The sequence below is a fragment of the Haliaeetus leucocephalus genome, unplaced genomic scaffold (assembly GCF_000737465.1).
Source record: "Haliaeetus leucocephalus isolate CR32 unplaced genomic scaffold, Haliaeetus_leucocephalus-4.0 Scaffold0, whole genome shotgun sequence".
Lineage (NCBI taxonomy): Eukaryota > Metazoa > Chordata > Aves > Accipitriformes > Accipitridae > Haliaeetus > Haliaeetus leucocephalus.
In genome coordinates this window covers 21,048,924-21,062,718 of record NW_010972436.1, presented here as the reverse complement: position 1 = coordinate 21,062,718, position 13,795 = coordinate 21,048,924, and the positions used below count along the sequence as shown (strand labels likewise).

Below are 13,795 nucleotides of genomic sequence, written 5' to 3'. Positions count from 1 at the left end.
TTGGGTAAATAGGAGCTCCTGGCTGGCTGTCAGAAGACAAGACCACCAGCTTGGAGTCAGGGAGCTGGGAAGCTGAATCCATCCTGGGATTAGGAACCAGCGGGCAGAGTGAAAGACATGATAGGGGTGAGAGAATGTATCTGAAGAACAAGCAGGACCAGAACAGGCTAATTCAACAAAGAATTAATATTGGGGAAGATGCTTGAGACTGGGTGACAAATTTGGTCATAGATGCAGAGATGCCTGCTTATTTTGTAGCCTAAGCCTGTATTTTGTAGCCTAACACTAAAACTGAAGTCTGGGAGTGAGGAGAGAGACTGATAAGGATCTGTTACCTTGACCAGGACAGAATACGTGGAGTTTGGAAGAAGCAGAGGAGACTGTGGTCACTGCAGTGCCATTTGGTGCTTGGAAACAAGCCCAGTCAGAACATTACTGCTGCCAAATATGTGATACTTATATTTTATTAGCCCAGGTTTCAGTAAGTTTCCATGTAATTTGTTTTTTGCTGGCTATTTTAGAAATAACTAAGATATAAGTAGGCGTATGTTGTGTCTAGAGAAAAATACAGGGAGAATTTTCAGAGCTTCCAAGTCAAGCTCTCTGAAAATAGGAAAAAGGTTGTCTGTTGAGACCGCTTTCTCTCCCCAGCTGCGATATGCTCATGTGACTACATGCTGTAAATAAGATGCAAGATAAAACCCGTCTTGTGTGAAGCTGCCCTAATGAACTGCTTTCTCCCCTGCCTCTGTTGCAGTGACCTTATGCATTATCCAGTGATAAACTAATAACTAAATGGCTAAGTATCAGTTGGTTTGCTGGGTGCCTCCCTTGAGGCTGTGCAGCTTGTGGAAGCACTGTGTATTCTCTAGGATGGCTGTAAGAGCAGTGCTTTGAGAAATAGGCTTTTATCACCAAGGCTTCCAAGATCAGGGAATGCACTTAACCTGAGTTTGAAAGTACCTCTGGCAGCTCCTACGTGCGGTGATGGTAGAGGTGTGTTTTGGGAGCGAAGGGTCAGGTTCCTCAAGGTTTGTGTTCAGTTGCTGTTTTGGCAGGCAGCCAGCGCTGTCCTGCTCAACATGAGGGAAGGGCAATGCAGTTGAACAGCCTTGTTCAGCTAAACCTGAATGGATTTTGATGAGACAAATAAATGTCACTTTCTCCATCCCAAATAAATCCCTCTTCCTCCAACTGCTGCTGTTTGCAGACAGTCTGTGAAATTCAAAGGTGTTAGTCTCTTCCGAGGTGGCAAGAGTATTTTGTGTTGGTAACTGTTCACTTGGAGAAGTGTAGCAGCTCCTCCTACAAACAGTGTGTATGTTATGAGGACTGTCATGCTTGAGTGTAACATGATGTCTTTCCACTAAATGAAATACTCACGGGAGACTGGCTGACTAGGAAGGAGCACTGGCAATGAGATATAGAACCTTTAATCTCTAGGAATGATAAAGTATTTACAGTTGATGGCTGTATAATGACATAAAATAAGTAGTCACAGTCTTGCTTCCAAATAAGAGGTCATATAAACATATGCCCGTGTAGGTGTTTTCAAGAAGGCCACAGATTTAATAATGGCTGTGATCTTCAGTGCCTCTCATCTACTTGGTTGGGCCTTGCCAATCCCAGTTGTGTTGTGCTGGTAGAAGGGTATGAAGCAGCTTTGTCTCCTGCTACTTCATTAATAAGTAGACTTCAGTTTCCAGGGCAAATACCCATTTTTGCTGTGTGGGAAATTCTTTTCCTAAAATGCTAGTATTTTTGCAGCACAAATAGGGTAGAGTGAAACTGTGCGTACTGTTGGTGAGGGTAGCTCAATAGATAAATGATAAGCTACTGCAGCTTAGTTGTTTGGTCCTTTGCTGATGACCATATTTCAGTCTAGCAGGGAGTGCTTGGTCTGAAATGTGTTTTGAAAAGCATGTCTTCAGCAATGGCGGGTTTTAAGCTTTAAGGTGAGCATCAGATGTAGACAGAACAGATGGCACCACTGATTTCAGAATCTGTATAAAGAGGGAAAAAAAAAGAAGGTTCTTAGATTTTCATTACTTATTTGATTTATTCACACATAATAAGGAGATGCTTGTGAATATAATGATTGATGTGAAGCAAAGCTGCTTTCGTTTATCAGAGATTGCCAATGTATTTTGTCAACTTTTGATATAAAAGAAAAAAATGATAGCGTTAATTACTCAATTAAGTGTGTCTTCTGCAAAGTTCTGCTTTTGGATTAACATCCTGCTTTGTGCAGTATGTAAAGGCTCACTTTACATTTAAAAAAAGAAAACCAAAACCACCTTACTGGAGGAAAGATAATTTTGCACTCTTTCTTATAATGCTTCAGATGCGAGGTTGTGAATAGACAGAAGTATCGCTCTACTGTTACTTCTTTTTGAAAGATGACTTCTTTAATTTTCTGGATGCCATAAATTGTCCTTCCCCCCCTCCCCCCTTTTTTTAAGTAAAGCTGTTTCACTTCTCCAGCTTACGTTGTACTAAATTGGTGGTGAAGAATGGCATGGTTTAAGAAGATAAATGTCAGGAATGTCTTCTAAAGTAGACATTCAGATTTTTTTGGATTAATGGGAAAGAAGGTCAATAATTGCATGGATTTCAATAAGCTTGAGAAGAAATGGCATTCCTGTGGTGCTAGTGATTATTAAAACATTGTGAATTCATTTCAAGGTACTGTGCTGGGGTTTAATATCTCTTCCATTGTGAAAGAATGACTCAGTAAGAGCTGCCGACTTGTACAGACGATAGGAGATAAATCATAAAGCAATTGTATTTGTAAGAGGAAAAAAGTTATAGCAGACAACAGATAAATTCCTGGGTGTTAGCCTTAACCTTAGTTCTGCCTTATTAAATAGGGCCCTCCAGACTTTCAACAGCATACGCCTGGACCAGTTCCTACCAACTTCTCCCAAGCCCCAAGGCTGCCAATTCAGGACCAGTGGAGAGGGCCACCACCACCGCCACCACCGCTCCCACCTCCACCTCCTCAGGAAAGAGATCCTTTCTTCTTAGCGGCAGGTAAGCATTTTTATTTCCATTAACATACAAAATCCACTTTTTGTAAAATGGCTATGCAGTGTCAGTGTGTATCGTATGACATGAAGTGTTCGGAAGAACGTGAAGGCCGCAAGATCCTGTTTGATGTAGCCAGGCTAGTACATCCCAAAAATTCCAGTGGTCTGGTATCTTTTTACTTTTTTGATGTAAATGTATGTCTCCATCTGTAACTACCATCAATCTGGATATTTATGCAGATACAAAATAAAATTAATATCTAAGTGATTGTTGCAATAAAGTTGTTTGTAACTTGTTACGTTTTAGATAACTAGTACTCTCCCTACGCTTTGGTTTCCACTAGTAACTTTTTAAACTGCCTGGACTATGTGTGTGCTGTAAAAAATCTGTTAAGGTTAGCTAAAATGATACAGCATAGCAAACAAAATAGATGGTAAGTGCATGTGTATGTATATATATAGGTACATGTATATACTGCATATGCATAGTATGCATGTATATAATGTATATGTTATAGACATTTTACACAAAATATGTAAAAAATTTGATAAATATCTGGTCAGCAAATGGTATCAACGTTCTATGAGTTCTTGTGTGGTTTAAACTATAATCCCTGGAATCCTTAATTGATTTCATTAAAGTAGAATTTCTAAAAGGTATTGCTAATTCCAGCAAAGTACCAGTTGTGCTAGTCTTTCAAGCATCAGTTTCTTTTATACGCAAGTGGCAGAAGCAAGAAAAACATAACCTTGAGGGTAGCTCTTAAAATTAAAACATCCCATACAATTTTGCTTTTTACAAATTTCAGGTTACTTTTCCAAATCAGAATGAGTTCTACATTTCGGGAATGTGTTTGTGTCCCTGGGAGCTTGTCGTTTAATTGCTTTCCTGATTCCCACAGATCCAAGGTTTCCAAGTCATCACTTGTTTGAGCAGCGAAGCCCCCCACCACCGCCACCTCCCCCACTTCTTAATAGTGCGCATCCTGTCCCTACCCAAAATCCGATGCCCTTCAGCCAGCCCGGGCCAGCATTTAATCAGCAGGGACAACAACCAGTATTTCCCCGAGAGCGGCCGGTACGGCCGAACATGCAGCCTCAAGGTCCTGTGGGGATTCTCCACTTCAACCAGCCGGGTTCAGCAAACCCGCGGCCGTTCATCCCTCCGAGGCAGCAGTTCCTGCAGGCTCCGGGACAGCCCTTCCTCGCCGCACACACGCAGCCCAGCATGCAGGTACGGGTCTGCAGCACCTACGAGGAACGCGTGACGCCTGGTAGGCTGATAGCAGTAGCGTAACTCAAGGGCCATTATTCGAGATTACAGGTATGAGGCAGATGGACCTGTAACGCTTTTTATTGCTTGCGCCTGAAGAGGCGATTCATTTTCGCCCCAGTTGCCAGCGCTAACGTATTTCCGATAGCGAGCTTGCAGCCCGGCCCTGGCTCCTTAACTTGCTTTAGTTCCGCAGAGGTATGGAGAGGTGCCCCGGCCCCGGTGCCCCGGCCCCGGTGCCCCGGCCCCGGTGCCCCGGCCCCGGTGCCCCGGCCCCGGTGCCCCGGCTGGGGTCAGCGGCAGGGCGGGAGCGCCCTCTGCCGCTCAGCTGCGGAGCACGGCGGGGAGCCGGGGGCCTCCCGCAAACCAGGAGGAAGCCGAATTGCTGCTTCAAGTGGGTAAATGTTTTGGGAACCTGCAGGGTGGTGTGGAGGGCCCTGCATGTTCTGTGGGCTTTCTGCGGGATCTTTTCATGGTGTCTGTGCTTTGAACGTGGGGGAAATCCTGGAGGCTGGTGATGTTGGGGGGGGGGAATATAAAAAACCCCAACAAACAAACAAAAAAACAGTTTAAAAGTCATTAGAAGAGGGGGCAGAGGGCAGGAACCCTTGCATTCACCTTTTTTCACTTAAACTGTTGAATTACGCAGGTTTAAGTGTAGAACTACCTTGCACAGCTTCTGTTAGTCTGGTTTTTCACTCGGTGTATTTCCAGTTCAGCCTGGTCTGTAGCTGCATACAGGTATTTTGAGGACTTGGGAGGCTGGAGCTACTTTTCAGGAGTTTATGACCTTGAAACTAAAAACAAATAATCTTTTTCTTCACATGAAGGGTCCCTTGCATCCTCCATTACAGCCTCAGCCACAACCTCAGCCTCAGCAGCACCATCACCAGCAGCAGCAGCAACACCATCACCAACAGCAGCAGCAGCAACACCATCATCATCTCCAAGGGCCACCACAGCCCTTGATGCCCATGAACCAGCCACAGTTCAGGCCTCACATGCAGGCCACGCAGCAGCAGCCAAATAACAACAGGATGCAGTGTCAGCCACGACAGGGTCCAATGAAGCCAAGGCATGTAAGTACCACATACATCAATGTTGCCTTGCGTGACTCTGGGGTTAGCAAGTGTTAACCAGTTAGCAGGTGTACCTGTTTGTGTTACACTGGGTAGCAGGCATGTAAGCCCAGGTTTCAAAACTCACCAGTGTGGTTTTTCAGTCCCATTTATTCCCTTCCTGCTCTGTCTGCTTCTTTCACCATTTCTTGCTCCTTTTCTGCCTTGATCATTTTATAACCTACATCTAAAAATAGCATGTGTACCTTTCCCTTTTTCTTTTCTCCTCCAATCTTCAGTGTTTTTCTTGATCTGGGTCCAATAAGAGATGATGCGGTTGCCCAAAAACTGGCAATAAAGGGGATTTGGAGGATAGGTTTGCTTAATAAGATTTTAAAACTGCTGGTAGCCTCTGATCATGTGGGAGCCAGTTCTCTGACATTGTCTTTCAATTTGAAGGCCTCTCTGTACCACTGCTAATAAGCTTTCTGGTTCAGATAGTACCACTCATGTCTTGTGAGTTTGCTTCTTTGCAGCATATTCTGTTGCTTGGTAGATTGTGGTAACACAACAGTCTGTAGCAGTGCTCAGGACAACATGGCTGTAGTTCAGAATAATTGCTTTGATTAGGAAAGTAAATCACACAGTGAAGCCAGTTTCTGAGAAAGAAGTGAAACAAGTGAGATTCAGTTTTGCTTTTAATTAAAAAAACAAAAAACAAACCACTGTTGTTTAAAATGTTCTCATTTCTATAATTTTTCTTCAATATGCATTGAAAATACTACAGCTCTTCAAAAAGCTTTTTTCCCCAAACTTAACTAAATCACGAAAATGTGAAACAGGCAACACTTTAGTCTGGTTTGTAGTGGAAGTCAGCAGTTTTGTTCCTTTCTGCTTTTCAGAATACACCATCACAAAATATTGTGAAGCGTCCGAATCAGCAGCTACAGTCAACTGCTCCAAGAAATAGTAACTTGCGTGAATTGCCAATAGCACCATCACATGCTATGGAAATGAGCAACAACAGGAGAACCTCTACCCCAGCTGCTCAGGTCAAACCCATTACCAGCACGATGTCTGCCACGAAGTCTGTAGCTGGTGTTGGAAACTCACAGGGCAGGCCTGAGATGAAAGCTAAAGCAATCACACCAGTGGGCCAAGCAAAATCAGAAGTAAAATCTGAACCAGAGGTAAGGCTTTTTTTTTAAAAAAAAAACCAAAACCAAATAAACAAACACAAAAAATCCAAACAAAAACCAAGAAAAAAACCCTCCCACCTTTTAGAAACTTTTCTAGTCTGACACACTTAATGTATTATTTACCCAGTATTTTTTGGTGCCACTAGAGGCCTCCCTTCTGAGTTGCACTTTTCTCTTTAATGGGATAGCAAAACCAGTCTCCATTGACAAAAAAAGGAAGTCTGGAAGGTTGGCAAGGCTGTGGTGAATCTGTTTTGCAGGAGGAGTCGTCACTTGTACTGTGAAAAGGCAGAGGCTGAGTAAAGGTCATCAATGACACAAGCCTCTGAAATACCCATTGTGCCCATTTTTTATTTCCAGGATTATGATCCCTTTTTTTTTTTTCAGGTAATCATGTTGTTCTAAGTCAGAAAGCTTCTTCTCTTCTATTTCCTATGATGCTGTATGACTCAAAAGAAAAGGAAAAAAGAAAAAACAAAGCTGTTTGGAGAGCTATCTTCTTCATGTTGTTTTCCTTTAGGCTGTTGAGTCTCCTCTAGGGCCTTGAGCACTCATGCAGGAGATTGCAGCTGCATCGTCCATGGAGCATCTTGCTCTTGAAGAAGAAAATCTCTCTTTTATGAAACCTTTTGGCAAGAGGGAAAATAGGAGATGCTCTTAAGTGTTCCATTTTGGAGAAAATGCTGTTTGCTCTGCTAGTACTCTGCACAATCAGAAAATGAGATGCCAGTGTTTTTGGCTCATGCAATGTGAACAGATGACCATTTCCATGCACAGATTCTCGTGGAAGCTAGAGAAGACTCTCCATGAGCACTGTTGGCTTGAGAGAGTGGGTAGGATTGCACTGATGGTGCTGTTGATCCTGAACATCAGGAGGTAACAGAGGAACATGACGGCTAAATGCACCCTGTATAATTTCTGAGTGTCAGGTTATTCTGAGCAGAACTGTAAATCTTTATAGTTTAGTTGACCATGAATCTTGTCTCGAGGACCAGGTTTTCTTCAACAACTGTTGAAAGCTTTAATTGTGATAATACTGTCTTCCCTTTAAGCTGCTCATGATTAGCTTTTCATCTTGTTCTTGAATTAGGGATGGTCATAACTAATTTTCACAAATGAGGCACAAAAGAAACCCATAGCTAGCAGTGCTTGACCTCCTGTGCACTTGCTTTTCAATGGAAATATTAAAAAAAAAATCCTTATTTCGGCTTTTCAGCTTTTAATTTTGATCTTTTTTGAAAAAATGACTTAAGTAATCACCTTCCCGTGAATTCAGTCTCTTGGAATAATGTAAGTCACAGAAAATGCAGTGCCTCTTAGAGAAGCCTCTGTCTTTCAGGTTGTTAGTAAGGTAAGTTTTGAAGCAAATCACCTACAGGCCTCCTCATCTAAAATATCTTAAAGTTCTTCCATAGTGTAATCATATGAAAATTAAGGCATTAATTCTGAAATATCCCTGTCAGTGTTTAGAAAAATGAATGAATTTTTTTTTCACTCCTCGTAATCAAATGAATTAAAAAAAACCCAAACACACACACCCCAAAACCCAACAAAAACAACAACAAAAAACCCCAACAAAAAAAATCAGAACAAAAAACCCCACTCCAAAGCAGTCATCTTGTTCTCTCCATTTTAAGTTTTATACATATCCTAACAAACCTGTAGTTATAACACTGACTAATCTTACTCGTCTGAATTCTTGGTATTTTACAAATAAAGCTTTCATTTTAATTCTATGTCAAAGCTATCTTTGAAAACAGTTTGATACCTGTTTTATGTAAGTTTTTGCAAAACAGGATAAAAAAAAGTTACCTTGGAAAAAATGATGTCTCCTAGTGTCTCCTGTTATTAACCGTAAAAGTAAAGCCTTTGTAGATACACTTGGCAAGCACTAGAAAAGTGTGTGAATGTGTGCATGCACAGAACACTTCTCCTTTCAAAGTGGACTTGAAATAGAGCCTTTTGCTACAAACAGTCCCTTTTCAGCAGTGCCACTGTGGTAGTCTTGTTCATTGACGCTTATTGTCACGTCTACAAACAGGATTGCTGCACTAGTTATGTTCATTTCCAAGCATTTGATTGTATTTTTAACTGTTGTTGTTATGTGGGTTATTACATTTCTCTCTTTCGGCAGATTGTAATGTTTTCCAGTCTTTTTTGTGTATTTTTCTTGGAATTAGCTAACTTTGTCATGTTCTTTTGCTTTCTATGAAGATGAGAAAGAGTTAAGTTCTGTCATCTTTTCTAGCTGTATTGCTCATAACTGAATTGGGCAGGTTATTTTGCAAGTGTCTTCAACTGGAAAATTATTAAGACTTTTCTTTGCATCCTTCTTCCTGAAGAGTCAGTGGCCATATTTACAAATGCCCTATCATTCAGGAAGCACCAAAAAATAGCAATATTGGCTATTAAAGTTTTTGCTCACCTTCAAAATAGATATTTGAAAGCTTTGCAACCTGAGTGACTAGAAGATTAAAAACTATATTTCTACTTTACTAATGGTATGCTTGTGTTCCTGTTCCTGTGAGGCCGAAAAATACTGACTTTATATGCCCCTGTTTAGAATAGCTGTTACTCTCCAAGATTTAAACTTTGCATATCCTCGGTTGGAAAGTATGGGTGATGACCGTTGGCATAATTCTGCTCATGTTGACGTCAGTTTAGGATAAGAGGAATTAAGGCAAGCTGAAGCATTTTTAAGTTTAAAGGAGGGGGAGCATATAGAAAGGTAATGTGAATCTCTTCAGAAGAAACGGATATTGGAGCTCAGAACAGGAGAGAAATTAGTAGACCACTACATAATCATAGGTGTACTGATATTACTACTTATATTGCAGTTAATGTCCTTGATATACTGAAAGAAAATCTTCACATTCCATTCTCCCAAAAGCAGCAAATTTTGAAGTTGGGTTCTTGAATGTTATGTTGCTGTCTTTTTTTAACAAGGCCCGCAATATGGAAAATAGTTGCTGCATTAAATTGTTAGACCAAATGTATCTAAATCTTTTCATCTTTTTGGAAATTAGCTACCTGAAACATTGTACATGTCTAAATTTGAGTTCTCTCCAGTTTAAATAGGCTTGATTTCAAAATTTTAATGATGGTGCCTCCTGTCTTGTGCTTAGAAAGTTCTTATCCCAGTCTTTTTCCAGTTGGAAGATCATAAGAGGGCAATGTGCTTCTCAGAGTAACCTGTAACCTTGTTCTTAATTCACTTCCTCTTTGTCCAAGATGTACAGTACCTGTGTTTTGTAGGATGACTCATACCTTCCTAGGGTTCAGGAGCTGATGTTGTCAGCAGTGTGAAGTGTGTGATGTGTATGTGGGTGCCTTTATTTAAGATGTTTTGTGGTTTTGAACACAAGCGCCAAATGATGCCATTTGGATCTGGCCTTACCTTTTATGAATACTTGTCATGAATTTTTGGACAAGCTATTCTAGCCTCTTTTGTTTCTACCATTACAACTGAAAAAAAATAAAGATTAAACCTGCTGAATAGGTTTGTGTTTATGCTACAGATAAAACCATTTTGAGTGCTTTGTCCTTGCACCCATTCTTCTGAGGGACACAAGTGAGCTTGGTTGCATGATTCCTTTTCTGTTCCTTGATAGCAAACCAGAACACTTATAGTATCTGGTTCTTATGACTCTGCATTTAGTTCTATTAACTAGTAAGAAGCCTGCAGACTTCTGAAAAGGTGTGTGTTTTTTTTTTTTTAATTAACTATATGGAAAGCAAGCTACTGATACAAGGACTTGCATTTCAGTAGAAAGTTTAATCCCTTGTTTTAGAGCATGTCTTTGCTGTCTTTTCCTCAGTCAACAGTGGCATTCTACGTTCTCCTGGAGAATGATGTAGGACTGCTGCTTCTCTTACTGCTGCTCTTCAGCTAGACTCAGAAAAGCAGTAACATTTTCCTTTGGCACTTTCCATCAAAGCTGCTTTGGACCTTAAGGCAGAAGAAAAACCTATAGCTAAGGTTTAGTGTTCCCTTTAAACAACAGTGAAATACATTGTGTTCAGGAACTGTTCCAAGATGGATGAGAATCGCTGCTTAAAAAAAACCCCAAACACCAACCCCCCCCCCAAAACAAAAAACTCCCAAAACTCAACAAAGCAACCCCACCTCCACAAAACCAAGGGAAATGATTTGCATCTCTGACCCTTTGTACTCTGTAGCCTCCTGTAAAAGGAGGAGCCGTATACAATGTACCATTTCTTCATGTTGTGGAGTTTTCTACAGGAAAACAGTGAAGCATCAGTTGTTTGTCAAGAAAAAGATTGCTTTAAGTTTTTCTGCTTCTTCACCTGCAGATAATGCTGCTTTTGGCAGCAAACTTCCAAACACAAGCTGTGAACTTTAGGACAACTTTGAAGGATGTCTGCTTTCTCTGGGCAAAATGCTTGCATGTTTTGTTGTTGTTGTTGTTTGGTTTTTTTGTTTGGTTTTTTTTGGTTGGGGTTTTTTTTTTTTGGCAGGGCTACTTGTTGGGGAAAACTGTACTGGGCTTATTGAGCTAATGGGATGAAAATCACTAGCAGTAGGCATTGTGTACTGTTTCTGACTTGACCTGATACACTGTCTTGCCTGTTCTGTATGATGAAGCTCCTTATTAAATACTGTAGGTAATTTATATATGCTATAGGTCATATATATATATATATATATACACCCACACACACCCACGCTCTATAGTTTAGTCTATATAAGGTACTCTTAAAGCTGAGCAGCAAAGGATTTATCTGCCCCTGTTTTCATCCTAGTAAGGAGTTTGCTGCCATTCTGAATCTGTACTGTTGGGTCATTGCACAACTAATTTCAATTAAACCTGACTCCTAATGCAACTATTTTGTTAATCATCACAGGGCCTTTATATTGTTGGGCCTTTCTCTAGCTCCAAGGGTATTTTACTGAGAACTTAACAGTAGTAGCAGCTTGCTTATGAAGTTGAAGGATATAGGTCTACCTATAGCCCATTAACAGGCTGATCTGTAGTTGTCATAAAACCTCAAAACTCTTGACCCTTGATTTAAAAGCTGACCCTTTAAGAAGGGATGGACTTCATAGGATCATTACTAATTTTGTAAGTATGGAGTTGAGATTCTGAAAGGAAAATTTCAGATTATATTTGAGATCAAGTTGCCTGAAGATTCTACTAAGCATTCATCTAACTTAATATGTGTTTGTCAGTTGTCTTTTGTGTTTAATGCTAGTGTAGTTGAAATTGGTGTATCTGTCCATACTGCATGGACAAATTGGTCAGAGTCCCTCAGGATGTTCATTCCTTGTCTGCTGGCAAGACTCAGAGTGCCACAAAGTACACATCTTTCTGCTGCTATATGTAACCCTTGAGTTAGCGTTTTGAACTTACCACATTGTGGTATACAACTTCCAAGGCCTTCAGAACTTGTTAGATGATAAAATGAGCAGACAGGTCCCTGATAATAAAGGACAGCTGATAGAAGAGCTGGTCTCATGCAGACTCATACTGGTATTGACACTCTCAACTGAACATACAGGGGAAAAAAAAATACGCTGCTCCCTCCAAAGGTAAATTTGGTACTGGCTCACTGGCATCCATCAAACTTGTTTAGATAAAATGTAGAATATTCTGATCTAAAGCAAAGCAAGTGAATAAACTAATTTATTAAGTGAAACAAGTTTTCTGTTTGGACAATTTCAATAACTGAGATATTTACTGTCTCTGAAAATGACTGAAAATTTTATTCATGGCATCAGGATCTGCATAACAGCGCATCTTCTTCCTATCTGGAGCTTACCTGTATTTTTTTGTCCTATGCAAACTATATTTAAGGGTCTTATCCTTTTACTGTATTTCATAAAGGTTTTATTCTTTTTTTTTTTTTAAAAACTACAATCCAGCAGTTCCAATTTTCAATATAAAATGAAATATCTGAGTTTCCTCCTGTAGAAGTACATTCCTGTTGCCATCTATCAACAAAGACCTGTAATCTAGTTGTTACAGTGATTAGTCATTAATCACCACTATCATAGTCCAAGAAGTACAGAGGAAGATCAGAACCTTTTGGTATGTGAAGCATTCTTAAAAAAAAGGCCAGTGTTAGACCTCATTCCTGAACTATAGCCCATATTTAAAAAGTAAATAAATACAACTTTTACAAATCCAGTTTTGTTGAAGTCTTACTTTAGCCATTGTTTAGGCTGGACTTCTAGTGTGAGACATACAGCTATATTTTAGTAACTGTGGGAATAATCCCTATCAATACATGCTCAGGGAAGAAGCAGTTACAGCTGAAGGAAACAAGCATTCAGGATTTGTGCATCTGGATTCTTTAAGTACAAAGATGACTCTATTGGGCTTTTATATCTGTGGTCCAGCTTTATGGTTGAATCTGTTCTGCTTTTTCTTCCCTTGGGTTGGGGAGGATTCTGGGGCATACCAGGAATAAAAGCACTTGAATTAAAAAAACAAGCAAACAAACAAACAAACAACCCTAAACAAAAATGTTGCACATTTGGGTTGTATATGTTAAAAAAAATGGCATTTGTGTTGAAAACAGTTTGCACCCAATTGCTGCAAGGTAAATAACTGTTTATCATGGATTCCCAGTTTTTGAGAAACATTTTAGCATTATTTATGTTGTGATTTACCAACATGCAAAGTATTGTTACTTTGAGAGCCTGTTTTTGTTAGGGGTGATTAGTATATCTTGAGTAGAATGCTGTGCTCATTACTATTTGTAAGCGGTGTCTACAAATCTCTAACTTAGTATTTCAAATGGTTGAAAAGAAAAAAATAATATAATGAAAAAGTATGCTTTGTAATTTTGAAAAATGCATGTGATTGTATCGCAAGAGCAATTTGATTTCTTTTCCAGGATGATGAGAATCTGCATTTCCTTGACTCTTGTCCATTTTTATACAACTTTTCATAAGAACCCATTCTGCCAAAGTTGAAGAATCTTTAGAAAGGTTATTTGATGGTGTGTAATACTTTCAGAAGGGCCCAGGGCTGGAATATTAAAGGCATTCTCTATATACCATTAATATTCCAACACTGCATTTGGCAACATTTTGATTCTGAAGAGAGTGCATGAGTTCAAGGTCAGAGAGATTGACTTGTGCTGTTCATTATAACCAATTATTGTGTGACAAATGAGTTTGAGATCAGGCTGAAAATTCAGTGAGAAAAATCAATAGTTCTAATCAGGGCCTTTCAGGTCATTTACCACCCTACCTTTTGTTACTTTGTC

The 13,795-nt window shown here is 39.9% G+C and overlaps 1 protein-coding gene across 4 annotated transcripts in view; it reads left to right on the top strand.

Annotated features, from left to right (window-relative positions):
• RBM33 (RNA binding motif protein 33) overlaps window positions 1-13,795 on the top strand; it is a 105,644-nt gene that overhangs the window by 58,384 nt on the left and 33,465 nt on the right. For all 4 annotated transcript variants that reach the window (XM_010585908.1, XM_010585900.1, XM_010585892.1 and 1 more), the window contains exons 11-14: window positions 2,871-3,033; window positions 3,932-4,263; window positions 5,133-5,381; window positions 6,263-6,550. In XM_010585908.1, coding sequence (XP_010584210.1) covers window positions 2,871-3,033; window positions 3,932-4,263; window positions 5,133-5,381; window positions 6,263-6,550 — 1,032 coding nt within the window. The remainder of the gene's footprint in view (window positions 1-2,870; window positions 3,034-3,931; window positions 4,264-5,132; window positions 5,382-6,262; window positions 6,551-13,795) is intronic.